The sequence below is a fragment of the Quercus lobata genome, chromosome 1 (assembly GCF_001633185.2).
Source record: "Quercus lobata isolate SW786 chromosome 1, ValleyOak3.0 Primary Assembly, whole genome shotgun sequence".
Classification (NCBI taxonomy): Eukaryota; Viridiplantae; Streptophyta; class Magnoliopsida; order Fagales; family Fagaceae; genus Quercus; species Quercus lobata.
In genome coordinates this window covers 3,019,971-3,047,866 of record NC_044904.1, presented here as the reverse complement: position 1 = coordinate 3,047,866, position 27,896 = coordinate 3,019,971, and the positions used below count along the sequence as shown (strand labels likewise).

General features: G+C 32.8%; 4 protein-coding genes across 4 annotated transcripts; 1 reads left to right on the top strand and 3 right to left on the bottom strand.

The window, feature by feature from the left end:
• The first annotated feature begins 58 nt into the window (after positions 1–58).
• On the top strand, positions 59–3,219 carry LOC115974672 (sec-independent protein translocase protein TATC, chloroplastic). The gene is made up of 4 exons (XM_031095138.1): positions 59–459; positions 1,130–1,440; positions 1,988–2,278; positions 2,838–3,219. The coding sequence occupies exons 1-4, from the start codon at positions 207–209 to the stop codon at positions 3,045–3,047; spliced, it is 1,065 nt and encodes a 354-aa protein (XP_030950998.1). The 5' UTR covers positions 59–206; the 3' UTR covers positions 3,048–3,219.
• A 726-nt stretch (positions 3,220–3,945) lies between these two features.
• LOC115974663 lies at positions 3,946–9,006 on the bottom strand. Its single transcript, XM_031095126.1, has 4 exons — positions 8,802–9,006; positions 8,582–8,675; positions 7,732–7,941; positions 3,946–4,905 (listed from the first exon to the last, which is right to left on the bottom strand). The coding sequence occupies exons 1-4, from the start codon at positions 8,874–8,876 to the stop codon at positions 4,190–4,192; spliced, it is 1,095 nt and encodes a 364-aa protein (XP_030950986.1). The 5' UTR covers positions 8,877–9,006; the 3' UTR covers positions 3,946–4,189.
• Positions 9,007–12,696: 3,690 nt separating this feature from the next.
• LOC115995227 (protein DETOXIFICATION 14-like) lies at positions 12,697–17,143 on the bottom strand. The gene is made up of 7 exons (XM_031066859.1): positions 16,841–17,143; positions 14,326–14,870; positions 14,154–14,240; positions 13,747–13,803; positions 13,372–13,610; positions 13,066–13,271; positions 12,697–12,900 (listed from the first exon to the last, which is right to left on the bottom strand). Exons 1-7 carry the CDS (start codon positions 17,105–17,107, stop codon positions 12,838–12,840), a joined length of 1,464 nt encoding a protein of 487 aa, XP_030922719.1. The 5' UTR covers positions 17,108–17,143; the 3' UTR covers positions 12,697–12,837.
• Positions 17,144–21,980: 4,837 nt separating this feature from the next.
• On the bottom strand, positions 21,981–25,793 carry LOC115974658 (protein DETOXIFICATION 12-like). Its single transcript, XM_031095113.1, has 7 exons — positions 25,347–25,793; positions 23,830–24,374; positions 23,658–23,744; positions 23,483–23,539; positions 23,119–23,357; positions 22,826–23,031; positions 21,981–22,212 (listed from the first exon to the last, which is right to left on the bottom strand). The coding sequence occupies exons 1-7, from the start codon at positions 25,599–25,601 to the stop codon at positions 22,129–22,131; spliced, it is 1,473 nt and encodes a 490-aa protein (XP_030950973.1). The 5' UTR covers positions 25,602–25,793; the 3' UTR covers positions 21,981–22,128.
• Positions 25,794–27,896: the final 2,103 nt, after the last annotated feature.

Below are 27,896 nucleotides of genomic sequence, written 5' to 3'. Positions count from 1 at the left end.
TCCCAAACATGTAAAAATATCGGGCAGCCCAGTATAAATGTAATAAGAGCCAATCGTTCATCGATGCCATTTTAGATTTGCTGCACCCAGCTGAGCTAACAACACCAAGAACCAATTTTTGATTTTTATTCTTCTTATTATTATTTTTTATATTTATTTTATGTATTTATTTTGATAGAAAAACTAAAAACAGAGATAAAGGAAGGATGGGAAGCGCGAGCGTTGCTATTGTGCCGCAGTTGCAACTCCACAGTTGCTGCTACAAGCGGCGTGGACCAATCAGAAGCGAGCTGAGGTCTATACAGGTCCGAAATTCGAGGAGAACCAGATTGAGATTCGAGGTTGTTAACCGTAGGAGTAGTAGGAGTCTCCGCGACGTCGTTTGTTTCGCCGTTGATGATGATGTGAGAGAGAAGGAGTTGGGTATTTCTGTTGGTTCGGTCGTTGAGGATAGGCCTGGTAAGTCTAAAAATTAACCAACAAACTTATCTTTATACCATTTTTCTGTTGGTTACATATTTTGAAAAAAAAAAAAAAAATAGCCATTGTTATTTATTGAAAGTTAGCTAATGTATTTGATGTACTAGTCATATTTATACTATACCTTAATTTGACATGATTAGTCATATGTAGCTTTTCTAGGTTGATTTAATATGAGAAAATTTGGACCGTTCGAAAAGATTAAGTTATTAGAAAATGGTGAATTTAATCGATTAGCTTTTTAATAAATATAGGCTCGAAACTTATGACAGTCTGTTTTGATACCATGATAAATCACTGCATTGTCTAAAATTATAAGCGGTTAGAAAATGATGAATTTAGTTAATGATACAATAATCCATGCAATCCAGGGTATTATGGGAATAATCTTTAGATATCATCATGTCTTAATCATATAACATATGTTTGTCTTATATTATAGTCATTATACTGATACAGTTTTTGCTTATACAACAAAACAACAGCAACAACCATGCTTTATTCCCAAGATTTTGGGGTTGGCATTTGTTTTTGCTTATGCTGTTAATAACTGCAAATTGTACATACGTTTAAATATTTTGTTCTCATTAGATATATGCTAATACTCTTTAGGAATAATGCTGTCATCATTTTTGTAATGGAAATATAGATGTGGCTGATAGCTCAAGAGAAGAAAGTTTAGAAAATTTTGGGCAAGAAAATGGAAGAGAGGGTGCACTTTATGATTTTCTTTATCCTAGTAAAGAGCTCCTCCCGGACGATAAAGAAATGACTATATTTGATCATCTTGAAGAGCTGCGTCAGAGACTATTTGTGTCAGTTTTGGCAGTTGGAGCTGCTATTTTGGGATGCTTTGCATTTTCAAAAGAATTAATAATGGTCCTTGAAGCTCCTGTCAAAACACAAGGTGTGCGGTTCCTGCAGCTAGCTCCCGGTGAATTCTTCTTTACAACTTTGAAGGTTAGATTGAACCGAAACATCTTTCCTTGGTTTAAAAACATATTTTATTTTTGAAAGCTTGTATCCTTGGTTTTTAAAACCAACACACCCCCCTGCGCGCGCGTGTCTATGTTTAGTGTCATTTATATTGTTTATAGTTTGTCCCTAGTCCTGAAAAAGGAAGAACTTAGGATTGGTTGGTGTTGTACCATTGGTTTATGGGTGCCCACTAGTGTAGCTAGTAGCTATTTCCCAAATAAAGTGGCTGGCCCATGAACATTATGGTCTATATTTCTTATAATTGTTGTTGGAAATGAAGTACATATTCATCGTCTTCCTTTTTTAATCCTTTTTTCTTGTTTTTAATTGAATTTTCCCTTCTTGTTCAACTAATGGTTGTCCCACACGGCTCTGTGTAGCATGTGATTTTACAAGTTACAACACCGGGCACATTGCATAAATTACAAGTCAATGAACAGTTTTTGGGTTATATATTGGTTCTTTGTTGAATTAGATTAGAAGAAAGCTGTTATTAATATCCATAAAATTCTTTTAATGGGTTCTGTAGGTATCAGGATACTGTGGCCTTCTATTAGGAAGCCCTGTCATTCTCTACGAGATTATAGCCTTTGTTCTCCCAGGTTTGACGAAATCAGAGAGGCGGTTTTTGGCACCAATTGTATTCGGCTCGTCTATACTTTTCTATACCGGTATTATCTTCTCGTACTTGGTCCTGACACCAGCAGCCCTAAATTTCTTCGTTAGTTATGCAGAAGGGGTAGTTGAATCATTGTGGTCCATTGATCAATACTTTGAGTTCGTGCTTGTGTTAATGTTCAGCACAGGCTTGTCATTCCAGGTAAAGTCTTCTTTGCAAGCTTATCCTCTGCACAAGAGGATGACTCTTGTATCTACAAATTAGCAACCATATGTCCAAGACTCATATTTGAAAGTGAGACTTGTAAAATTTTCTTTCATTTCTGTAATAATAAGATTTTTTTTATTGCTTAGTCAGGTAAAAAAATAATCGTTTAATTTAATCATTCTCCTAGCTCTTAAAATATACTCTGCCATGCCTAATGGGTGCTGTTCACTTTCTTGTTCTTATACGTCAAATGACTGTTTATAATGGGTCCGATGCATGAGTTAATTATTGCTTTCACTGACTCGTGATGCGTAATAAAACTTAGATGATTTAATGTATATCTATATTTTGTTTATTTCTTTCAATAATGATAATCTTTTCAGTGAACTTGGTATACACTTGTATTTTACATTTAGGAGATCTGCAGTCAAAAGCTAGAAAAGATGAAAATAGATTTCATATGCTTGTTCATTAATTAAAACTGCATATTCACCCCTCTATCTTGAGATGGTAAATTGTGTTTATGGCTTGAACTTTTCATCTTGTTCTACAGGTACCAGTCATACAAGTACTACTGGGACAAGTTGGTCTAGTGTCTGGGGATCAAATGCTGTCAATTTGGAGATATGTAGTGGTTGGTGCAGTTGTTGCAGCTGCTGTACTTACCCCATCAACTGATCCTCTTACTCAGATGCTTCTGGCAGCCCCCCTACTGGGTCTTTACTTGGGTGGCGCATGGATGGTTAAGCTTACAGGGCGTTGAACCACACTGATTTAAATGCATGGAATTGTATATTCAAAAAATGATATGGTATATAGATGAGAAGCAGAGGATGAATCGCCCATTTTAATGTAATTGTTTTGTACTATTATCGTTGTAAAAGCTTTCTGATGGAAATATAATGGTATGAAACTTAGTTGTCTCGTCCACTGAATTAGTTATTGCACCTCGTTAGCATCCAAAATCTATTATCATAAGAAAAGCATGTGTTTGATCTGTATCCAAATAATCTCTTGAAAGGTGACAACAGAATCCAGTTTCCTTTAATTTCTGGAAGTCAGTTATGATGTAATTATGTTGTGAACTGAGATAATTGAAAGATATTGTAGTCAATTCGAGATGACCAATCTCCTGAACTTATAGAGAGGAAATAGACATTTTTTGGTTTTTTTTTGCTTAATTCTCATTAATGCATTCAACGTAAATAAATAGCCAAGGATGAATAACCTTGTCAACAAATCTTAAACCATATGAACTAATCATATCCTAAAACATAGGAATTAAATTAAATACAAACAAATAACAATATTAATCTATCACTAAACTAATTCAAATAATTTATCCAATACTTGGGTCATAAAATTCTCTCCCCCTTCAAAATGAATATTGTCCTCAAGATTCCAGAACATGAAATAGATGCTTGCCCATACCATATCCTTCGTCCCTAATTAGAGAAAACTCTGACCTCAAATCTTAAAGAGTTGAAGGATATGAATTCAAACCATAGATATTTGCACCAATTCTTTAATTATTTGTGTGAATAGAAAAGTCTTGATTTTCACATCCTTGAACTCATTGGGAATGACAAATTCAATGTGTGATATTAGACTAGACTAATTCATTTCTCAAAAAAAAGAAAATGAAAAAAAGACTAGACTTATTCGAAATCACGAGAAGATCTCTTTGATTTATCTTTTTCACTTCACTGATCCTTTTATCTTCAAATGCGAATTTTTTGGCAAGTGCTCCCTCTAATGTATTACTAATCTATCTAAATACAAACAAATAACAATACTAATCTATCTAGGAAGATTTATTGTATCACTAAACTACTTTAAATAATTTATCCAACACCTGGTTCATAACAAATTACAAAATACCACACCGGTAAAAGTCCCTTGGACTCAACTACTCAAGGCAATGTTCTGCATTTTGGCTTCCAGATCAGCAGTAGTAGGACAAGCTAGTTCAGATTCAAACAGTCTCAGTGAACCCCTCAAACCATTACATGCCTGAATAAAACCTTCCGATGGTCCTTTAAGATTTTCCAGCTCTACCTGCATATCATCTATGATGCTGAAGATTTTCTCAGAAGTGGCCTTCATAGCTGGAACCTCTTGTGGGGGGTAAAGACAAGCTCCGAGCTCATCAATCTGTTCTCCAATTCCTTGACACAGCTTCAACAATTTCTCCAAACAATCCACAAAATTACTGCAGTCATTTGGATTTTCCAGTTCAAGCAAACCTGTGATGGTGCGAATAAGATCCTTAATAACTACAAGCGTTTCAGACACAACCCCAATTGCTGACTGGGCAACTTTCATCTCTTCAGGTGACAGGTCATTGCCTAGCTCATCCTCACATGAATTGTCATCATCTTGGGGCTCGCTTTCTGCGTTGTTAGAAGCCTGTTCATAAGTTTCATCTGTTGGGTCAGAGGAACCTGGCTTAAGCTCCTTCATCTCACGAAGAACATCCTTTATAGAAACTGCAACTTGTGTCATACCTCGCCCAATGGCTGTGACATTTGTAGAAGGAGTCTTTTTAAGAGCAGAACATGAGTTCCATACCGAACCAACCAACTGTGGGATTGAGAGTTTTTGGTCTTTTTTGTGAGATCCTGCTCATGTGCAGCCACGAAGATGATAAGATGAGTTTGTTTTTCAATGGAATAGAAAATTATTAATATGCTTGGATGGGAATGTATCACCATGATGGAAAAATAGTATGCCACAATAACTAACATGATGCATTAATAGAAGCGGAATGAGCTATGCAATAACCAGCCTGTATGACAAACATATAAAGTTTATATTTTCGAATCTCTTGGAGAATGATAATACAGTTTTGCATTAACTATATGTGCATCAAGCATGTGTAGTGTACTGGCCAATGCGTGTAGTATGAGGTTGCATGACTATTTTTATATCTACTTGCTCTTACAAAGCAACAAATCTCACCTCAACCCCATCCCAGCCTTTTACCACTTGAGCAAGGGCCTATGGGCAGAGATTGCTATTGCTTATGAAATGTGATAAGCTATTCTCAACAATAAGTCTAGTGACACAAAATTTACACAACTGCTGAGGTGATTGTAATTGTTATATAATAAAAATGATGTCAATGATGAGCATATGTAAAAATAATGTTGCACCAATGACCAATCACAACTTGACACCTTAGCAACTTGTGAAAAAATTTCTCTCACTAACATTGCCCTATTCTAAAATGCCATGTTAGCATTTACTAGTCTCAAGTGCTACATTGGTTTACCTCAAAGCAATAAGTGAGGGGTCAACTAAAAATTAAAACAATTCACTTTACAATGTAGAAATATTCCTACACCAGCAGTTAAAACCTTATAAATGAAATCTAAGAAAATCCTAGCTTTTCTAGAAGTTCTCTGTTTCAAATTAACTTACACTACGACCAGCTTTGCCAAGGTGCTCTAACACCCACCACCTCCACAGCTGACAACTACCAATAACATATGTTGCATAAAAACCTTATACACACTGCAGCTGTGGCACCATCACTACGTCCATGAACATAGTCAGATCAGCTGCACAACTAGAGCAACACTACTACCATTTCATCCAATACCACCATCACCACCGAATTTTCTTCCTTCACTGCCAGCATCACTACATAAACCACCACACTTACAACACCGCCACATGGGAACATTTCCTTGCCTACACTATTTGTTTCTAACATTGTTGACACCAGGCCACAATATTCTTCCCTTAATATTTAGTCTTGTGCAAATATGTGTGATCAGTTTTATCGGTTAGTAATGGTAATGCCGTGAGAGCCCTATTTAGTTTGTGTGTGTGTGTGTGTGTGTGAGACCCTTTTGTTTACATCAAAACAGCATATATATAAATATCAATTTATCAATAATTGGCTGGAAATTTTTAATCAGGTTTACTAGTTAGAACTTGGGATGTTCGTTTCAATCGAGGTCCTAATGATTGGGAGGCAGATGTGGTGGTTGATTTCTTTCGATTCTTGGCAGCCAATTTACCTTTAGGGACTGAGGGTGATCGGTTGAGATGGAAGTTGACAAAAAAAGGGGATTTTACTATCTGCTCATATTATCATAAGTTACATGGCTTTTCTTCCATTGTTTTTCCATGGAAAGGTATTTGGAAGGTTAAAGCACCTCGGCGTGTCTCTTTCTTTGTTTGGACAGCCGCATGGGATAGGATCCTTACGGGTGATAACTTGTGACTTAGAGGTTTTGATTTTGTTGACTGGTGCATTATGTGTCGTTGCTGTAGTGAGACAGTGGATCATTTGTTGTTACATTGTGGAAAGGCTTATCGGCTGTGGTGCTTTATCTTTAGGATTTTTAGGATTTCATGGGTTCCCTCATGTACGGTGTCAGATTTTCTATTTAGTTGATGGAATTGGTTGGGGAAGCATTCATCTTACATTTGGAACTTAGTTCCATTGTGTTTGATGTGGTGTATTTGGAAGGAACGTAATCGGCGAATGTTTGAAGATTTGGATAGATCTGAGGACCAAATGCTTGCTCTCTTTTTTGGTTCCCTATTTGATTGGGCTAGGGCTTGGGGACTCACATCTAGTGACTCTCTTCCTCTATTCCTTAGCTCTCTTTCTTTGTAATTAATGTCTTTTTATGTTTTTTGCTGTTCCATCTTTTTTGTACTTTTGATATGCTGGTGCTAATTTGCATCTAGTAGTTTTTTTGAATAAATTTTTTCTTACCCATCAAAAAAAAAAAAAAAAAGTTTCAAGTTCTTTCTCAAACCATAAGGCCTAATACTTCACCTTGATAGGAATCCCTAAAACCCTAATAGTGTATTTCTAGTGATATAAACACTCACATATTAACTAGATGACTTCTTTACTCAAAAAATGATGCTAATGATTTAGTTAAAAATGTAATTAATTGCATCATTAAGTGTGATACTATTTTGTAATGCTTAATGGTAAGGGTTAAGCCCATTGGCTTATCAATATTTTCAAAAAATATTTATTTATTTCTTTCATTTATTGAGGTCCTGGATCTTAGAAAGTAACCTTTACTTGTCCTTTTATAAGGATCCATAATCATCACTCAGCCTGAAATTTCGTTCACTTTAAGTGGACTACGTAAATCCTCACATTAAAATCCTAGTCTCTAGATTAATTTTCCTAGACAACAAGGTGTGTATAGCTTTAGCAATAAAGTAATTTACATAATGATCTCCAGGTATTGAAAAGATATATATCTATTTACACGTCTCACTGATTGTAATGGGCTGGTGTGTATAGATTAAATTTCCTAGACAACAAGGTGTATATAGCTTTAGCAATAAAGTAATATACATAATGATCTCCAGGTATTGAAAAGATATATATCTAGTTACATATCTCACTGATTGTAATGGGCTGGTGCATGTGTGCGTGCATTGAGAGAGAGAGAGAGAGAGAGTACCATATGAAGAGACAGATTCCATGAACAACTTAAAACTGCTATCAACAACTTGTTTTGCGGATTTATGTATAGAGGAAGACAGAGTAGGCCCTGCACGCACTAAACTTCCATGGGAAAGCAGAAGGAAGCCCTGCAGTATATTGAAGTATGCTTCCATGTTCTCCTCAAGTGCTTTAACTTCCGGTGTTTCTCCAGTCCAAAGCATTCCAGCTGTGTAAATAATAGAATAAATTACTTGAGCCATTATGTCACATGAGAAGAAGGCAAAAGGCAACAGTATAAAGGAAGAACTTGTAAATAAGGGTATGGAATCTCCTCCCTTAATTTTAGCATGTGCAGATGACTATCAAATTTATCTGGACTGTTTTGTCACTGTATTATTTTCATAATGAAATTGGAGACAGCTTTTTCTTTTTAGTAGAAAGTTACACATGCACAAGAAAAACTAAACTCAATGAGTTCATCATATTCTTCTCTCATCTTTTACAAGTCCTAATTTTCTGTTTGGTCTTTCTTGTGCTTCATTATATGTACAAAATTATGTCCTTCCCTTCAAAGTTGGAACTTGTTGCGTTTAGGTAGCTAAAATGACTTGACTTTCACAGTGTAAGACACTTGTTAATATCTTCCGAAACACATTATGAAATTATTTCGCAAATAGAACAAGTGCAATCAGCATCTAAACATTGAATGATTGCAAAGCTCTCTCCTTTTTTTTTACAAACCAAAATAAAATATTTTTAACAATTGACTGAGGATGTATACCTCAAAATAAACAAGAACCCATCCCACCAAAATCAAAATGGAGTGTAAAAAAGCTGAAATACTTAGAGAATAGATAGCAGAATACCCATGGTAGCTTGCTTGGAGACTTGGTCACCCATTTTGATCACCTCCTCCCAACTCACTTTGTCAAGAGAAGAAGCTGGGCTTTGATCCAACACCTAAATGCACAGTTTATTGTTAGTCCACACAATTCAACACAAACCCACATGATATCAATCATCAAAAAGACCCTTCAAATCCAAAAACCAAAACCAAAACCATAAATAGAGATATTGATAGCAAACCTGTAAGGTTTCATGGATGGTGTTGAGGTGGGAATTCAGGGTTTTGTTCAGTTGCTCTTTCTCGGCTCTGCCCATCCTTTTTTTTTTCTTTTCTAGTGAACCAATGTTGGTGCTGTGGTATGAGCCTGAAGATTGTCAGAGCTTTTGATGGCTAGGGGTTTTGGGGTTTTGATTGTTGTGTCTGAATCGCCGTCGTATTGCCACTTTGTATTGTTATTTGTAGCATGCTACAAAACAAATTTTAGAAAATATATAAAAATATTAGGGTAAACTAATTTAGTCTCAGCATTTTGAACTATATTTTAATTTGGTCATTAACTTTTTAATTGTGTCAATTTGGTTTATTTATTTTTTTTTTTGAGAAGGTGGTCTTTAAATTTTTAGTGTCATGTAAATTTATACTCTACTATTATATATCAGATGAAAATTGCTTACATGGCAAATAACCAAAATAAAATTTTAGTTTATTGTTACATCGACAGAAGCTAATTTTTTAATTTGGTCATTAGATACGTCATCAATTTTCATCTAAAATAACTGTGGAGACGATACTAAAAGGTTAGAGACCAAATTGATACGATACTAAAATGTTAGAGACCAAATTGACACAATTGAAAGTTTAGGACCAAATTGAAATATAGTGTATTGGATATGAACTAAATATGTAGTTTATCAAAAATATTAATAATTATATATTTGCTTTTCGGGATGGAAACACAATTAAAAAAAAAAAATTTGAGGGGCAGATTTTTTAAAAAATTTATTGTGTTGTCACTTGTCATGTTGAAGGGATTTATTTATTTATTTCCATTTTTTAAAATAAAGATTCAATGGAATTTTCAAGACTTTGTTCTTTTGATTTTTTTTAATTGTTATTTTTAAATCTACGAGTAGAAAGCGTTGCAGGATATCTTACATGATCATTGGGAGAATTTTCTTATAGTTTTTGAAATTTTGAAGTATAGAAATATATAATTTTATTTCCTTATTTAAGAGAGTTTTAGGATTTTTTTAATTTTTAATTTTTTATAATTAATTAAATTAGAGTTCTTATATGCAAGGTTAATAATTAGAGTCCGAATTTGGTAAAAATGAGGGGTAAAACTTATGTTTTATGCCATCTAATAAGAGATTATCACATTAACATTTTACTTAAAATTCAATATATCTTATTATACCTAATAATATCTCAATAAACTCCTAATTTGATTGGATTTAAAGAGTTTTAACCTATGACATTTGCTCCTAATGATAACTCTTTATCATCCGACTAAGACATTAATCGGTATGGGTATTAGAATTAATTGGATGTAGTTGCGCTTATTCTTAAATAGGTGATAAGATGATATGGTATATTGAGATTAAAGGTGTAAAATATGAATTTTACACCACATCTTTATAGAATTTAATCTCTAATAATTAAGATCTATTTAAAATTTTTGTTTAAATTATCACTACACACCCTTGATACGATGGTCACTCCACAAGTATAAGTGTTTGTGAGGTAGTGGAGGTAAAGGACAAGATTCAAATATCAAGGAGGGAGCTTCACACGCATATACACAGATTAAGCTAGAGTAGACTTTTTATCTTGTTTCAAAAGAAAATTGTTCAAATTAAGTTTCCTAATGCTTTTAAATTGGCCATAACTCATAAGTTGTTAAATTGAAATAAGTTCACTAACAATAAAATTTCATTCTCATGTTATCTATTTTATAGATGGAAACCAAATCTCTACCTTTTATTTATTTATGAGTATTATTATTGTTATTATTATTATTATTTTGTGATAGATCCAAATCTCTACCTTGAGTTTTCAAAGTGTTTCATGATCTAGTCGTGCACTAACCATTCTCTTCCTATGATTAAAGTTAAAATGGTTTTTATTTATTTATTTTTGTTGGTAAAAGGATTTACACCCACAAGAATTGTGAAAGTAATAAGAAAAATTGTACTGGAGATCTACCTTGAGGCCAACCTATTTGTGGAGGCGTTCTTAGATACAACATTTAAAAAAAATAAAAATAAATAATGCAGAAATGATATTTGTTGACTGAATTCTTGATTTGGAAGATTATTTTGATTATTGAGCAGAGGTATCTGAAGAAGAAAAAGTAAAACTTGTTTCATATAAGTTAAAGAGTGACATGGCCTAATGGTGGGATTGCATACAAGATGATAGTGTGTTGAGATAAGTTGAAATTTGTTCTTGGCAAATAATGAAAAAGAAAAAAAAATTGATTTCCTTGTCTATTGTGATTATTATGAGATTTTGCATTTTATAAGTTACGAGTTTAAGCATCTAAATTCATAAATGGGGATTAATAGTTTGAGTTATATCTTTCACATATCAAAGGAAGATACAATTTTGGAGGTTGAGTATGTGAAGCCAAAATTTGAAACTTAAGAAGCTTCAAAAAAAGAGGATGGGAAAGGTGATTTTGAAGAATAAGAACAAGAGGCACAAGTTGAATAATTATGTGATAAAGAGAATATCTTGCTTAAAGATTTTACAAAAGTCAGAGAAGAAAAGATGAAGGTTCTAAAGAAAATTAATAAAAGTCCTATTATGGAAAAGATCCTGGCTCAAGAATGTGGAGACAATTGAAGAAGATCAATTTGAAATCAAATTAATTAGTACAACCATGACCAATAAGCCGATAATCAAATTGTTGTGAACAACAAAGTAATACAATACTTTTATTTTTTATTTTTATTTTTTGATAAACAATACAATACAATACATTGATTTTTTCAATTGCCTCGAAACTATTGAAAAAGAATATAAATTTGCTTTGTTAGTTCACTTAATGGATTGCAAGTATGAAAAAGAAGGCAAATGGGATTGGAGTATAAAGATATTTGTTCTCTTTTTTGGTAAGAAGATATTTGTTCTCTTAGTATAGAAGATATCAATTCTAGAATGTTAACTCGAGTATGAGTTCTTTACAAATGAAGGAGTATGATGTAAAATGTCGTCCAAGGTCACTGGAGGAATATATAGTAATTTTCAAATTAGAATTCTTATACGGAAGGCTACTATTAGGATCTATTAAGAAATATAAAATATTCTTGATTGGAAATGAAGTTACGCTTGGTGGAAAAACTTTTGTGAAAATAGTTTTTCATATTTTCCTATATTTGGTAATATGAAAAAGAAAAAAAAAAATGATTAGAAGGAAAACCATTTCTTAACTTTCTTTATATAGCTTGGCATGAGATAAAGTTGCAGAAATTTATGGAAAATATTTTTTGTCATTGCTGTCATTTTCAGAATTTTCTAGAATAGATTTTATACCGTTGTTTTGAGTTTTTAATAGTTTTTTATACCCTTGTTTTAAGTTTTTAATAGTTTTTTTAGTCAAATTAGATTTCTTATATGGAAGGCTATTAATTAGGATCTATTTAGAAATATTCTTGTTTGGAAATGAGAATTTTTTTTGCCTTTAAACTGCCCCCCGAAGCACTTGCCCAAAAAAAAAAAAAAAAACCAAAGTTGTAATACAAAATAAGTTCACTATCAATATTTCAGTCTTTTTTTTCTTGTTCTTCCAAAAAAAATCTTTTCTATTCTATGTTCCGGTGGAATATAGATCTCTGGGTCTAGTTGTACAATAAGAGGTCTAGTTGTACAATAAGTGCTTGTTTGGCAAAAATAATTTTTGCCAACTTATTTTATTATTTAACTTATTTTTGTTATTATTCATGGGCCTTAACTACACTTTTTGGTATTATTTATGATTTTCGCTGTACTATTTCAGTTAATTTTTACTTTTATATACAGTATTTTCAGCAAAAAGTTTTCAGTTTCAGCAAAATAAGCGGATCTTAAATAGACCCTTAACTCTTCTTTTGCTATCACACTGCCTAGGGAAAAACAATAATGTTGGCATGCTCTCTTTGCTTCTATTTTGTAAAAAACACTCAATGCATATTACTAAGTGTAGCCTGGCAACAAATCTACAAATCTTATTAGTTAAGCACTATATTTCTCTTACAACTTCGGAATAAGATAATATAGTTGATCAAGAGTCAGTCATGTTAATCTATTTTCCACTGAAGATCTTCCCTCCAACATTCTCTGCCTTGCCTTACTTGCCTGCAACATCAATATAACTCGTTAAAGGCCAATAATTTTTGCAAAATCTAAAAGACCTTGATATTTTAAGATGTCAAAATTGTCAAATGCAAGGAAAGAGGACAAATTAGAAAATAGACTACACTAAAATTGAAGGCTAAAAGGAATTATAAGTGGAGGGTAGACCTGTTTTTCCCAGTTTGTACAACTTGTTATGACAGAGAGCAGTAATGCCTGCACAGAAGCACCAACCAGTATACCAATCCAAAGGCCCTGTCCTCTCATCTGTAGCCAAAAACCCAATATGGCAGCAACTGGAAGTCCACATAGATAGTACGCGCCGAGGTTGACATAAGCACCTAAGTCCTGCCACCCACATCCCCTAGCAATACCTGAAATATGAAGAAACACTAGATTGATCTCAGCTGCTCATAAATCCATATACTGAAATGTAATTACATGTTACCAAGAGAGGTGAATAAAGCAATTAACCTGAAAGAACACCATGTAAATTGTCCAGTATAACTGATAGACATACTAAAGGAGCCATGGTTGTGACATAGTCTACTACTTCCATGTCATTGCTGAAAACATAACCAAAAACACCGCGGCTGGCAAAGAGGGCTAAGCTTAATATGAGTGCCTGTGCAACCGTAATAGACATCACTACAGTGACAGCTGAACGTGCTCCTTGTGGATTCCCAGCTCCTAATTCATTTGAAACTCTAGTGCTATATTCTCAAAAACAGAAAAGGGAAAAAATATGTGTAAAGAGCTGCAATAATTTATACATGTGTACATATATCTATATCTATTGTCATATCTGTAGTTAACTAGTTATATATAAGAATGTGCATCAGTTCCAACCTTGCTGCAGCAGCAATTCCATCCGGTATCATGTAGAGTGTTGAGATGGTTGACAAACTGTTTAGAAAAGTCGAAAGATAGTTATATCCCATTTAATGAATTCATCTCTTTATTGTATGGATTTTTTTGGGTGTAAATAGAGAAAAATTAAATTTCAAACAACAACTTGCAATGTATATAAAAAAGCTTACAAACTAACGTGTTAATGAGTGATTGGTGCCATGTCAACAACATAATGAATATATATATATATATATATATATTTTTTTTTTTTTTTGTGTTAAAAAATAGACATACTAGTTTGTAACATTTATATAGTAAAATCTGTAATATTCTTTGCATCAATAATTTACAATTAATGATGAGAATTAAGTTATTCTACTTTTGAAAGACTAATAGAAACATACCACACAGACAAGACTGAAGTTTCAAGTGTTGGATTTGGTAGAAGCCCTGACAGCAGGATAAGCAGCTCAAATGACCACCATTCAAGGCTATGAAAGATCACATGAGAGAACATTAGTAAAAAACACAAAAGTGCTCTACTACATCTGTAAAAAAGGGGAGGAGAAAATTTACCAAATCATTACAGCAGAAGGAATTGCAAAACGGAAGAATTCTCCAATTCCTCGGAACATCTCCATAGAAAGTGGGACCCTGGTTTTTGAACTGGCACTAGTGTACTTCATGTATAGTCCAAGTAAAATCACATTCAACCAATATGACATACCAATGGCTAATGCTGCTCCAAGATGTCCTAGACTAGACTTGTATACTAAAACCCAACACAGAGGTATATGGAAACAAAGAGTAACACAAGAGCTTACTAGCAAGGGAATGATTAAACTTTGTGTCTGAAAATATCGAACAAGGGCTTGAAGAGTTCCATAAGCAAAGAGTGCAGGAATGAGCCATATTATGAATTTGCCAGCTTCATATGAAATTGCAGGGTCTTGACCCATTAAAACGAGCAACTTTCCCATGTAGATCCAAACAAGAGACAGAGGGAGACAGACCAAAATTATAGAGAAAATAGCTGTATACGTTTGATTTGCTAGTTTTTGATATTGCTGAGCTCCATATGCTTGTCCACATAGAGTTTCCAGTGCAGTAGACAATCCATACTGTTTAGCATATGAAAATTACAAGAATTCTGTTAGTTATCAATATAGACAGCTAACTCCAAATTCAATGCAGCAACTTAATAACCCAATTTTCTGTTATTGTTGTGATTCTGGGTGTGAATGCTCTCATGCACGTGTGACTATTATATCTTCTGAAGATTGGCCAATGGTTCAGCTCATAATAATGTATTCTGATAGTTCTTTCAATGCATGTGTACAACCGTCCATCTCTAATGCCAATGGCCTCTTGGTATAGCAGCATCTCCTATTGTGATGCCCCGTATTGATTGCATATTGATTAAGTGTGACGTGTGTAAGACTGTAAGTGTATTCCAAGTCCAATCTGAACTTTGTAAACAACTACTAAGTGTGACAGTGTGATTAGAGTACTAGCCTAATCCTTTTGAGTATAGTGCAGATGTGGTCTCTTTCCTTGGATAAAACTCATGACCATCTGGTACCTGCTCTGATATGGAATATGCCTCTTCTTAATAGGTTCATATTGTAAGAATACAAGTTTTGTTTTGTTGTTTTTCATTGCTGTAACAATCTCAGCCTCAAAATTCCTTGAAATCTTAAATTTTATACGTGAGGCCAACAGATTACTTTGTACGCAACGATCAAACAAAGTAGAATAAAATGCAAAGAGACAGACTAAAATCATAGACAAGCTAAAAAAGAGGGCTGAGAACGTTTCAGGGGACCAAAATTTAATCAGATTGTTCCAACAGATATTGATGATGATAGGACAAAATAGTGAATCTGTATTTCATAATGGTAATTGTCGTTTCAGTATCTTCATATTCTAGACCAATACAATAATTAATCACAAGACAAAAGTGAGTGGTTACAAAAGTTCATTTCTTATAAAAAAACTTCAAAAAAAAAAAAAAAAAAATCAGTTACAAGACAAAATAGCCTGATAGCTTCATTAATCATTAGTATTTTGCAATTTCAAAACTTGACACTTACACTAGGATAAATCTTATTAACTAAGGTAGTAAAATCTGTCTTATCATTGAATAAAAGACAGATAAAGTTTGGCTATAACTCATTAACATGACTATTGTGGGGACAATTTTTGCCTAGACCAAGTGTTGCACTTGTAGTCATTTTTGGCTTGGAGAGTCCCACATTGGAAGGAAAGCCTTCCTCTTCATGCCATATAAGGGATGACCAATGATGATAGAGTACTACTAGTTTGGTTAATCCTTTTATTGTGGGGACAATTTTTACCTAGACCAAGTGTTGCACTTGTAGTCATTTTTAGCTTGGAGAGTCCCACATTGGAAGGAAAGCCTTCCTCTTCATGCCATATAAGGGATGACCAATGATGATAGAGTACCACTAGTTTGGTTATTGGTCATCCCTTATATGGCATGAAGAGGAAGGCTTTCCTTCCAATGTGGGATTCTCCAAGCCAAAAATGACTACAAGTGCAACACTTGGTCTAGGCAAAAATTGTCCCCACAGTCAAATTTCGTGCCAATCAGGTATTATTTATTATTCGAACCATAAACTTAGTTTTTATGCATAATTTTAGACTACAAAAACTTAAAATTTAAACATTTAATTGATAACATAGTTATTGATATTTGATCTTCTGAAAATTTTCTAAGCATGAGAGATACAAAAAAGAAAATGTGATCCAATGAAAAATTGTCAAATTTCATATCCAATAAAAAAAAAATATCGAGTGGAGTTGTAGGAAAACTTTATCTATAAAAGATCTTGATTTAAATCAATCTTACCCCAAAACTAATTAGTAGCTTAACCAGATAGTAAAGAACAATCAGTTTCAAATCCTATTGTATCTATTGGTTCAAATATCTCTTGTCCATCTTCTTAGGCCAAAACTTATAACCAAAAATAAATTAAAAAATTCCCTGAAAGTAAATTTAAAAAAAAAAAAAAAAGTCATAGATTGAGATAAAAAGTAAAACTATATATAAATATATGAATGGACTTACAAGAGGACTGAAGCCGGAGACAGCAGCGAGAGAGATAGCAATGGCAGTGCTAGAGAGAGAGAGCTGACTAAGGTGACCAACCATCATAATTGATATAATTTGCAGAAAATACTGTGACAAATTGACAGCCACCATAGGTCCTGCTAAGTACCCTATTCTTTTGGCCTCTTGAACAAACTCACCATGACCCCATCCCCATGTTGTTATGCTTAAACAACAACCCTCTCTTTTCTCTTCTCTCTCTTTTGTTAACAAGCTCTTCTCCATCTCTCTTTTGTGATTTGTGTCTCTCTCACAGATCAGTTTCCCTCATACTCACATTTTGGAGAAATTATACAGTCTACAATATTTTTACAACATTTTTACAACAAATCCTAAGTGACAGATTGTTACTGGTTGTTATTGTTAGGGCAAAAAAGTAATCTTAGTGTTAGTTTCAAATTTGAATCAATAACAACTAACTACATGTGATTTGTTGTAAAAATGTTGTAGAAATATTATAGACATAGCATCTCTCTATATGATATATCTTATCAATAACCAAGAAAATCATTACTAATTTGCTATTTTTTTATTATAGAGTTTCAACATATATAGGGTGTTCACTTTAGATGATTGTGCTCGTTATTATGATCAGACCAAAATACCAATCAGTTTTTGCCTTTGGTGTTTTGGTGTAGGCATAAATTGAGCCGAAATCTTTTAAAAATCAGAAACTTTACCGGTTGGGTTAATTGGAACCTACTATTAATTTGCTAGGTTTTTTTTTTTTTTTTTTTTTTTTTGAGGGGATATTAATTTGCTAGTTGGCACTTTGTTGAACTGAAAGCACTTTAATTGACATAAGACAGCACTCATTATCACAGAGTCGTAAAGAGTTTTTCTAGAGGGCAATCATATAATATTGGCATGTTAATAGCACTAAAGTCTAAAGGTACTTTTATCAACAACAAAAAAAAAAGACTAAAGGCACTAGCATGTTACTAGTTTACTAGCTAGTACTAGTACTACATATTTTATCCGTCTATGACAGGACATCGACCTACCCAATAATTTACAGAACAGACAATTTTGTCTGCATGGTGCAGAAGAAGGGCCATAGATTATATATTTTCTATAAGTTGTCTTACTAGTTTCAGTGAGAGTGTACAATTTAGTTTATATGACCAGTGGGAGGACAAGCATTAAGCATCCCAAGAGTTCGAACCAGGAAAAGTACCACTCGAGCCAAACATTTGAAGAGATGACAATCCCATTTTCATAAATCGAATAGATAACTCCATCTGTTTAGGCTGAAAATTGATCTTGCTTGTGCATTGAACAATGACCTAAATATACTGCATTTAATTATGGATAAACTAATCTTGCTTGCTTCTTGTTGCTGCCTTGGCAAATGGGTTGAATCTGATGAGTTTTGAGTACCATTTGAGCCAAACATATTTGAAGAGATGAAAATCCCAATTTCATAAACGGAATAGATAAGTTCATTCCCTTTCGCATGACAGTCCCAACTCCCAAGTCCCATGTAATAGAATATCTTGTTGGAAAAGTAATAATTTGAGGGGAAACGAACTTATTTGTTGTATTTATAAAACCTCAACAATGGAAATGTCATTTCTTTGAACGTTTGGAGAGAGATGTCATTTTATGAAATATGCACCAAAAAAAATGGTAAGTCCTGACTTTCCTATCATAACATAATATTCTAATTGAAGGGATGGAGATGCAGTGTTGATGTGAAATGGATTGCAATTTATAGGTTACATTTATAAAAGTGGGACTATCGTTTCTTGAAATATTTGGGGGGAGTATCATTTCTTGAAATGCTTGGTGGAGGGAAATGCCATTTCATAAAATATCAATGGAGGTTGATTTAACTTTCAATATATATATATATATATATATATATATAACGTTAAAAAAACGGAAGTCACATGTAACAAATCAAATACACAGTTGTGGTCCTTGTGGAAGCTTACTGCCAAAATAATGGAAGATTTTTTTTTTTTTGAAGGAATACCATTAGTTCAGAAACTTTTTTTATTTTTATTCCTTTCTTTATTGTAGCATAAAAAAAAAAAAGGAAAATTGTGATGTCCCAGTTTGATTGATTGTGTGATGTGTGTGGATGAGTGATAAGTCTCATATCAAGTATTTACTAGATAGATCTGGACTTTATTAATAACTATAAAGAGCCTTAATTGTAACTACTCCTTTTGAGATATAATGCAAATATGACTAACGATTTTCCTTAGATTGTTACAAAAATGAATCTTCCTTTTTTAATCAAATGATAAAAGATTGGTGTCTTGGTCTAATGATAAAGAGTAGATGTCATAGGTTGAAATTCTCAAAAAAATGATAGAAGAATTCCTAAATTCATGATTTCTACATTGATATATTTAAAAAAGACCATTGGACTTCTATTACAACATTTTTTTTTTCTTTTTCTAATTTCTTCTATTACAACTTATGTAATAAATATATGAAAATCAATTCGTCAAAATCCTCTGCTTGCTCACATTAATCCATTTGTTGAAGATCTTTAACAATCCTCTATCTTGCCTTGCTTGCAATATCAAGGCAACCCAGTAGAAGGTCTATCTTATATAGGTATTACATGAGTTTTATGACTGTAAATATTTAAAATCTCATGACTCATGTTGTCATAATATATTGATAATAGGGAATTTGATATAAACAGAACTACACTGCCATAACAGGTTCTGTACATATTCTGTTACAATCATGTTGTCATATCATGTTGTCGTATTTGAACCATGGGATTCATCTCTTTCCATCTCAGTGACAACATTGTCCTTGTACCATTTATTAGGATAGATGAAAACCAATAATGGTTATAAATTGAACATAAAGAACAATAATTGATGAACTTGCAAGTATTTGAGTTTGTGGGATCCGCTATTATTTAAGAGTTGAGAGTATCATATCACTATATTTTTGGTACACTTAATAATTTTTTTGTCATTGGGATCAGAATAAGGCGTTCATGCATCCTACTACAAGAATCCCCCCCAAAATTCATACCAAACAAAAGGGTTACAGCTACAGTACAATTTGAGTTTGACTTTGATACCAAGCTGAGCAGACTGAAATCGATAGTACATTTGTTTAGGCGGGAAATTCATCTTGCTTGTGCAATGAACATGAGCTAAATATACTGCAAAGTGGATAAACTAATCTTGCTTGATTGTTGTAGCTTTGGAAAATAGTTTGGATCCGACGAGTTTGAGTTTGAGTTTAATTTGATTGAGTAAAGGTTAAAAACTTATTAAACCAAAATGGGTTATTATTTCTATGACCTTTACTTGGGCTTTGACGGGTCAATCTAATGTTACCCATATTTTTCTTCAAGAACAAAAATAAATAAAAATTAACACACTTTCCAACATTTTTTTATCTGTATATAATAAAGGAAAAAAATAAAACACTTAATAATTTAAAATAATACATAAATCCTTAAGTTTATAGTCTAGTAATTAATTTTTATAGTCTACACTCTACAGTTGGTCCAATAAATTCACCTTTCTTTTTATTTTATGCAGATTTGGACGGATTAACAGGTCGGGTTCCCTTCCTCAAAAAAAGAAAAAAAAAAAGAGGTCAGGTTCCAATTTTATTATTATTGGCCCAATAATGGTTTTTTATTTATTTTTTTTTTTTTGAGAAGAGGTGTGGCCTGATTTGTCCATAACATATTCATAATAACTCTAATATAATGTCAGCAATATAATTATGAGGTCAAAGATGAAAGATTACAACATAGCAAGGAAAAAAAAATGATGGCTTTAAATGTGGGAGTTGAACGTTGTTGTTATTCACGTCAAAACTCAAGGCTTCACTGTTATTCGGATAATTCTGCTAGAGGTTGACTCTTAAACAACCATTGATAAATTTGAAAAAACTCCAAAATAATAGAGGCCAATTGAAGTTTGTTGGAAGCTCAATGACAAAGATTGGTTATGAATAACTCATATCCAAAGAGAAGTAATTGGAATGCTGGTTTGCCGGCAATTTTGAAAATTTGCTCATGTTAAGGCAGATAGGTAAGTGTAGTAGATCTTAAGATAAGATTCAATTTGAAAATGTGTGGATGGGAATTAAAGAGAAATGAGATAGTAATAAAAAGTAAGTAAATAAACAAAGAGAAGTGCTATGTCTATAACATTTTTAACAATATTTTCAGAAAAAATCATAGGTGGTTAGTTGTTATTGGTTCAAATTTGAATTTAGCACTGAGATTACTTTTTTAATACAACAATAACAACCTATAACAACCTGCCACTTAAAATTTGTTATAAAAATGTTGTGAAGATATTATTTCTCATAAAGAAAAAAGATAAAGTTGACTAGATAAGACGGCAGAGGAAAAATAAAATAGAAAAAAATAAATTGGAAAAAGGGATTGGGCTTTTATTTTTATTTTTTTATAATAAAAAGGGATTGGCATTGAGTTAATGAAGATGTTTATGGTATTAACCAATACTACAACATAATTGTAAAGATTGACCCAAAAATTATTTAAAGACTATTAAATTTATTTGTTTTAAATGTTAATAAAAATGATTATTATTATTATTATTATATTAGTGGAAATCTCGAAACAATACACCGGTATTAACTAATATCGAAATATATCGTTTTCATAGTTAAACCGAAACGGTTTCTGGTATGGTATTGACTCCATTAGTTCCGGTTAAAATTTCGCCTTCCCGAACAGATATGAATTTTTGAGCTAAATGGAGAACATGTTTTCATTGAGTAGCTTCTTTTGGATTTGATGGTGCGGACGTTAGAAAAGAAAACCGATTTAAAAAAAAAAAAAAAAAAAAATTTGAGCGAAGAAGATGAGACGAAGGAGGAGTGTTATAGATTTGCAGACGCTTGAGTAGTCTTAGAAGAGGAATGAGAAGAGTTAAACAAAAAATGAGATGACATTTATTTCAATTTAGAGAAAAAAAAAAAAAAAAAAACTTATTTCAGCCCAAAGATAGTAGAAGTAATAACCAAATTATTATTGTCTAAAGTCTAACTGAAATGCACAAAAAATTTTGTATAGGTGATAGCTTAAACTTTTCATTCATTGTTTTTTTTTAAAAAAAGAAAAGAAAAGAAAAGAAAAAGTAATAGCTTAAATTCTTCATTCATTATTGGATTTTTTTTCATAATCAATAGTTTTTCCATACATTGCACGGATTAGCGACTAGTTCATATAATCAATGTTCCTCCTTATTCCTTACAAGTTACAACAGTAATAATAACATTATTTATCTCACCAAAATTCTCTGCTCATTCTCATTATTATCTTGTGGAAGTTTCCCCTCAAATATCCTCTCCCTTGCATTGCTTGACTGAAATATCAAGAAACACAACAGAAATAACCCCTTAATAAGGAACACTACGGGTAGAACTGATAAAAAATCTTAAAGAATTCGACACTCTAAAACATTGTGATTGTGATTGACTATCATTATGAGGTTCAGAGTGATATTGTCCTTCATCCCATTTATTTGGAGAAGTGCTCTGCCTAATTGCGAAATAGAGGCATCATATCCAATCCTACCAAGAGATGGAAGAAAAGGAATGACTTTGGGAATTTGATAACCATTTAGGGCCATCAAGGTTATTAGAAACCTCAAGAGTTCCTAAGATAACTCCACTATAGTGTTCTTAAAATTCAAATCATTCTTTCTTTGATAAATAGTTTAGATTTTGCTTCATTATTTTTATTTAAATGATGATGACCTAATGACATAACAAAATCATAACCATTCATTTAATCATGAATGATTACTATTTTAATAAATCCATGGTGGAGTTGCATTAAAAATTCTAACTCATTGAACAATCTAAATTTTTTTTCTCTTTTCCTTCTTCCAATTTCTTGGCAACCAAGTAGAGCAAATGGGAAACATACGCTAGGCTAAGATCAAAAGCATCAAGACATAAGAGTAGAGGATAGACCTGTTTTTCCCAATTTATGCAACTTGTTATAATAGAGAGCATAACTGTCTGAACAAAAGCACCAGTTTGTATTCCAATCCATAGGCCCCTTCCTCTTAAATTTGTCATGAAACCCAGAACCGCAGCAACTGGAATCCCACAAAGATAGAACGCCCCCAAGTTGACATAAGCTCCTATATGTTGCCACCCACATCCTCTAGCAACACCTGAGTTAACAAACACCAGATAGAACTCAGCAAAAACTTACATTTTTAGCAGACAACACTCATTGGCAAAAGAGAGAAAATTTTGACCTGAGAGTACCCCTTGTAAGCTGTCCAGTATAATTGACAGAGAAAGCAGGGGAGCCATGGTTGTCACATAGTCCACAACTTCCTTCTCGTTGCTAAAAGTGTAACCAAAAACACTCCGGCTTGCAAGAAGGATTGTGCTTATTATACTTGTCTCTGTGATTGCAAGAAACAATACAGCAAAGACAGCCACACGAGCAGCTTGTGGGTTTCCTGCTCCTAATTCATTTGAAATTCTAGTACTAAACAAAAAGAAATTAGCATACATTATTAGAGACATGCAATTTCAACCGTTATAAACACTAGTAATATTCATAATATATAGGTGTCTTTGAATATATGTATACATAGTTTTCATTTATCAAACCTTGCTGCAGCACCGAGTCCATACGGTATTGAATAGAGTGTTGCAATCGTATTGAGACTGCAAAAAAAGTTGACAATAAAATAGAACAATCAGATTTTTTTTAGGAATGGAAAATCTCATTAATTTGTAGAAGATCCATAGTGTTCTTGTTGTGAAATTCTACAAGAAAACTTACCACACAGAAAGAACTGAAGTTTCAAGTTGCGGATTAGGTAAAAGACCAGACAACAGTATAAGAAGCTCAAAAGACCACCACTCGAGGCTGCAATCATCCAAAAAAAAAAAAAAAATTAAAGATGAACATACAACCTCTTTTCTTTACAACTGGAGTAAATGAAAACAATTACCAAACCATTATAGCAGAAGGGATAGCAAAGCGGAAAAACTCCCCAATTCCTTGGAACAGCTCCTTAGAAATTGGAACAAGGGTTTTTTTGCAGGCAGAAGAGTACTTAGCATATAATCCAAGCAAAATCACATTTAACCAATATGAAATTCCCATAGCTAAAGCTGCTCCAAGGTTTCCCAGTCCAGACTTGAATACTAAAACCCAACATAGTGGTATGTGAAAACATAGAATTACAAAAGAGCTTATAAGCATTGGCTTGACTAGACTTTGTGTCTGAAGGTATCTAATGAGTGGTTGAAGTGTCGCATAAGCAAAGAGTGCAGGAACAAGCCACATTGTGAATTTCCCAGCTTCATGTGAAATTAGAGGGTCTTGGCCTATCAAACTTAGTAACCTTCCCATGTTCATCCATAGCACAGACAGAGGAAGACAGACAAGGTTTAGAGAAAATATAGCAGTGTAAGTTTGAATTCCAATTTTTTGATATTGCTGAGCACCATAAGCTTGCCCACATAGAGTTTCTAGCGCACTGGCCATTCCTAACTGTTTACCACATACAAAATAGAAAATCCAGTTAGTTATTTGAAATAGATATGTTCAAAGTCTTTCATCTCAGTAACTAGGTCCACAAATTTAATTTTTTTGGCCTTTAGAACATTTAAATCATCCAATATATATTTTTGTTAAGTGCATGACTTCACCCATATCTTCTAGTAGCTCTGGCTTATTGAAACTCATACATGTGACTGCCATTTGATTTTTTTTCTTTTTTTGTTTTGACAGTGTGTCACTGCCATTCAGTGAGACTAATTATTAAATTTAATCCAAATCATGACAAATGCTTTTCTGCACTAGTATTCATAAATGTTATCCAAATCACAAGTTGAGCAATGTTAGTCCAATCCATTATGACGAGAAGCTGATCATTACATAAATCACACAAATATTGAAAGAACAAAATGAAACTTATAGACATGTTTAGTGATTCATTAACAAAACATGGAAGTGGTTTAGTTTACTAAACTGTTATGAATCTGGTACCCAAAGATAAAACATTATAAGGCTACCCAAGTCACCATTCCCTCATCTGACATCTCCAATTACCCCTAGTCCTGGTTAAGTTGAAAAGTAATTAATTTCCCACCCAGCATGACCTGCCTTGCCCTGAAGAGGTAATCACAAAAACTCAAATTGCAGTGAGTTCAAATCACATAAAATGAACCAAGAATCTTGTCACAAGGGTAATCACAAAAACTCAAAGAAACAAGTTTCATGTTTTTCCAAGGTGAGCTTAAAAATATCTTGCACTAATATTATAGAAAAAAAAATTTGAACAAGAATTAATCCAAAGTATGCATGAAAGAAAACAAACTAAATGTTGCATTGGATTTTTTTTTTGGTTATTATTTATTTACTAAAAGTTGGTTAAAAAGTGAGACTTTAAAAATGTATATAAGGAAAGAAAAACATGTATATAAGCAAATAAAAGCTAAGTAGATAACAACAAAGACTTACAAGAAGACTGAAGCCAGTGACTGCAGAAAGAGAGATGGCTATAGCAGCGCTAGAGAGAGCAAGTTCACCCAGGTGACCCACCATCATTAATGAAATGACCTGCAACAAGTACTGTGATAGAGTCACGACCACCATAGGACCAGCCAAGAATCCCAACCTCTTGAGCTCCCCAGTGAAAGTAACCCATGTTAGAGATGGAGTTTCTGGCTTTCTTTTCTCTTCTTTGATCCCTTTTGCTAATAAACTCTCTTCCATGTCTCTCTCTGTCTCTTAGCCGCCTCTGTAGCTCAAACGTGGAATATGAGAGGTCCAAGGAAAAAACAGAGAAGGAGAGAGTCCTGGACTTTTTGATATTTCCAGGGCCATGTATGGTATATATCCGTCCGTGGAAATACCACTGGGAACAAAGACCAGCTCCAGTCTTTGTGTAGTTTTCTTTATTTGTCAATAAAGTCTTTTATTCAAAAAATAAATAAAGGACTAGCTCCAATCTGGTGGGTCCGTCAAGGTGCCTTTAAGTAATATGTTAATAGACTATTTTAGGAAAATTTTAATACTATTTATATGAAAAATATAAAAAATGGTAAAAATAAAAGTTTTTTTTTTTTTTTTTTTCATAAAAAGTTTTTAAGAGTAATTCTTAAACCAATATCTTTAGAGCATCTGTTAGCTTTTCTCTCAAAAAATTATCATCCAATTCCAACCCATTACCTAGCAACGAGTCACAATAATTTTACTTCTACCACAAAAAAAAAAAAAATTTACAATATTCCAATATTATAGCCCACCACAATCTCTAATTTAATATTTTTTTAATAATGTGTCATCCATGTGTATTATATAAACAAGTCACATGACTCATTAAAAAAGTCACATAAACAAAATTACACATGAATGATCTATTCAATCACCTATAAGGGTGGCAATTTGTGTTAGGAGGTTGTGAACATGTGGTGTCAAGGTAAGGGTAATTAAATACATTGTTTAACTCTAACCTAACTCATTTAATAGTTGTGTCAAAACCCCTCAATCCAAACACTATTTAGTGAAACACAACCCATTTAATAGATAATCTAAGAAAAATAAAGGTTTAGGGACTTAAGATTTTTAATGAATAATTTATCAATAAACCATTAAAAAATTTTAAAGTACTCAGTTCTATTTAGAGTTCAAATTTATGTTAGATAAAAATGACATTTACTTATATTAATTGAGTCATGTCAGGGTAATTGCAGGTTAAGCAAGTCAACACAAAATTGACTAGTTATTAATCGTGTTAAAGCATGTCCACCCATTTTGACATGAACCCAATGACACTAAACACTAATTCACAAAAAAATCCTGTTGTATTCATGGGTCATGTCATACATTGTCACCCTTCAATCCAAACCTTTATTTAATATATTGTCATACTTAATAGTTGTGTCAAAACCCCTCAATCCAAACACTATTTAGTGAAACACAACCCATTTAATAGATAATCTAAGAAAAATAAAGGTTTAGGGACTTAAGATTTTTAATGAATAATTTATCAATAAACCATTAAAAAATTTTAAAGTGCTCAATTATATTTAGAATTCAAATTTATGTTAGATAAAAATGACATTTACTTATATTAATTGAGTCATGTCAAGGTAATTGCAGGTTAAGCAAGTCAACACAAAATTGACTAGTTATTAATCGTGTTAAAGCATGTCCACCCATTTTGACATGAACCCAATGACACTAAACACTAATTCACAAAAAAATCCTGTTGTATTCATGGGTCATGTCATACATTGTCACCCCTAATCACCACATAGTGGGTTAAAGGAAGATAGCTCCAAACTAGCAACAACCATTTCATTCGACATGAGTATTTTTTATTTTTCAATGGACTTACATCTTTCATTAATGGAATTTGTTTGTAGTGAGTACTAGCTCAAGTTATTTGTTGTTCAAAAATTCTTGTTTAGGCATTTTATATATCATCCATACATAATGTTTTGATATAAGATTTCAATTCTTCCATGTTTCAGCAGTAGTAAGAATATTGTTCCATGGATTTAAGGTCCAAAATATGGAAGAAAGAAGTGTTTCCACGACTCTACTACTTAGTCAATTATGTTCTGGTTAATTCCTATTTCATGGCCACATATCTTTTAGGCTGTGGAGTTGAACTTTTTCCTATAAAATGTTAAAAAATTGCGATAATTTAGGAAATTTTTGTTAGTTTTAGAGAAAAGTTAAGAAATTAGTTAACAATAGAATTCAATAAATATAAAAGTGAAATTTTAACTGGGAGGCCAGAAAAGGGCAGGTGTTGTAGTTCCACAATCATAGTTCAATAAAAATAACATAACAATCTGATTTTACTCTGAATTTTTTATTTATTTAAAATCTTCTCCTATAAAATTTTATCGTTTTATATTTCTTTTAATTACTTAATAATATATGATTTCATCTTTTCACAAATAATGGTTCCATATTGGAATTGGCTCTTTCTTCTTCGAACTTTAAATGGGTATTGGAATGCTTGGCGTTCAAATGGGGATCTAAGTCCTACAAAAA

What these genes read in the sequence shown, in the direction of transcription:
- LOC115974672 (XM_031095138.1), top strand. Translation starts at nt 207, where the DNA reads ATGGGAAGCGCGAGCGTTGCTATTGTGCCGCAGTTGCAACTCCACAGT. An exon ending in TCTTCTTTACAACTTTGAAG is followed by an intron (nt 1,441 to 1,987) that starts GTTAGATTGAAC and finishes TGGGTTCTGTAG; the next exon opens with GTATCAGGATACTGTGGCCT. An exon ending in GCACAGGCTTGTCATTCCAG is followed by an intron (nt 2,279 to 2,837) that starts GTAAAGTCTTCT and finishes CTTGTTCTACAG; the next exon opens with GTACCAGTCATACAAGTACT.
- LOC115974663 (XM_031095126.1), bottom strand. Translation starts at nt 8,876, where the DNA reads ATGGGCAGAGCCGAGAAAGAGCAACTGAACAAAACCCTGAATTCCCAC. An exon ending in CCATCCATGAAACCTTACAG is followed by an intron (nt 8,676 to 8,801) that starts GTTTGCTATCAA and finishes CTGTGCATTTAG; the next exon opens with GTGTTGGATCAAAGCCCAGC. An exon ending in CTCCAAGCAAGCTACCATGG is followed by an intron (nt 7,942 to 8,581) that starts GTATTCTGCTAT and finishes TTATTTACACAG; the next exon opens with CTGGAATGCTTTGGACTGGA.
- LOC115995227 (XM_031066859.1), bottom strand. Translation starts at nt 17,107, where the DNA reads ATGGAGAAGAGCTTGTTAACAAAAGAGAGAGAAGAGAAAAGAGAGGGT. An exon ending in TCTCCGGCTTCAGTCCTCTT is followed by an intron (nt 14,871 to 16,840) that starts GTAAGTCCATTC and finishes TATGCTAAACAG; the next exon opens with TATGGATTGTCTACTGCACT. An exon ending in ACTTCAGTCTTGTCTGTGTG is followed by an intron (nt 13,804 to 14,153) that starts GTATGTTTCTAT and finishes TTTTCTAAACAG; the next exon opens with TTTGTCAACCATCTCAACAC.
- LOC115974658 (XM_031095113.1), bottom strand. Translation starts at nt 25,601, where the DNA reads ATGGAAGAGAGTTTATTAGCAAAAGGGATCAAAGAAGAGAAAAGAAAG. An exon ending in GGACTCGGTGCTGCAGCAAG is followed by an intron (nt 23,358 to 23,482) that starts GTTTGATAAATG and finishes CTTTTTGTTTAG; the next exon opens with TACTAGAATTTCAAATGAAT. An exon ending in CTTACAAGGGGTACTCTCAG is followed by an intron (nt 23,032 to 23,118) that starts GTCAAAATTTTC and finishes TTGTTAACTCAG; the next exon opens with GTGTTGCTAGAGGATGTGGG.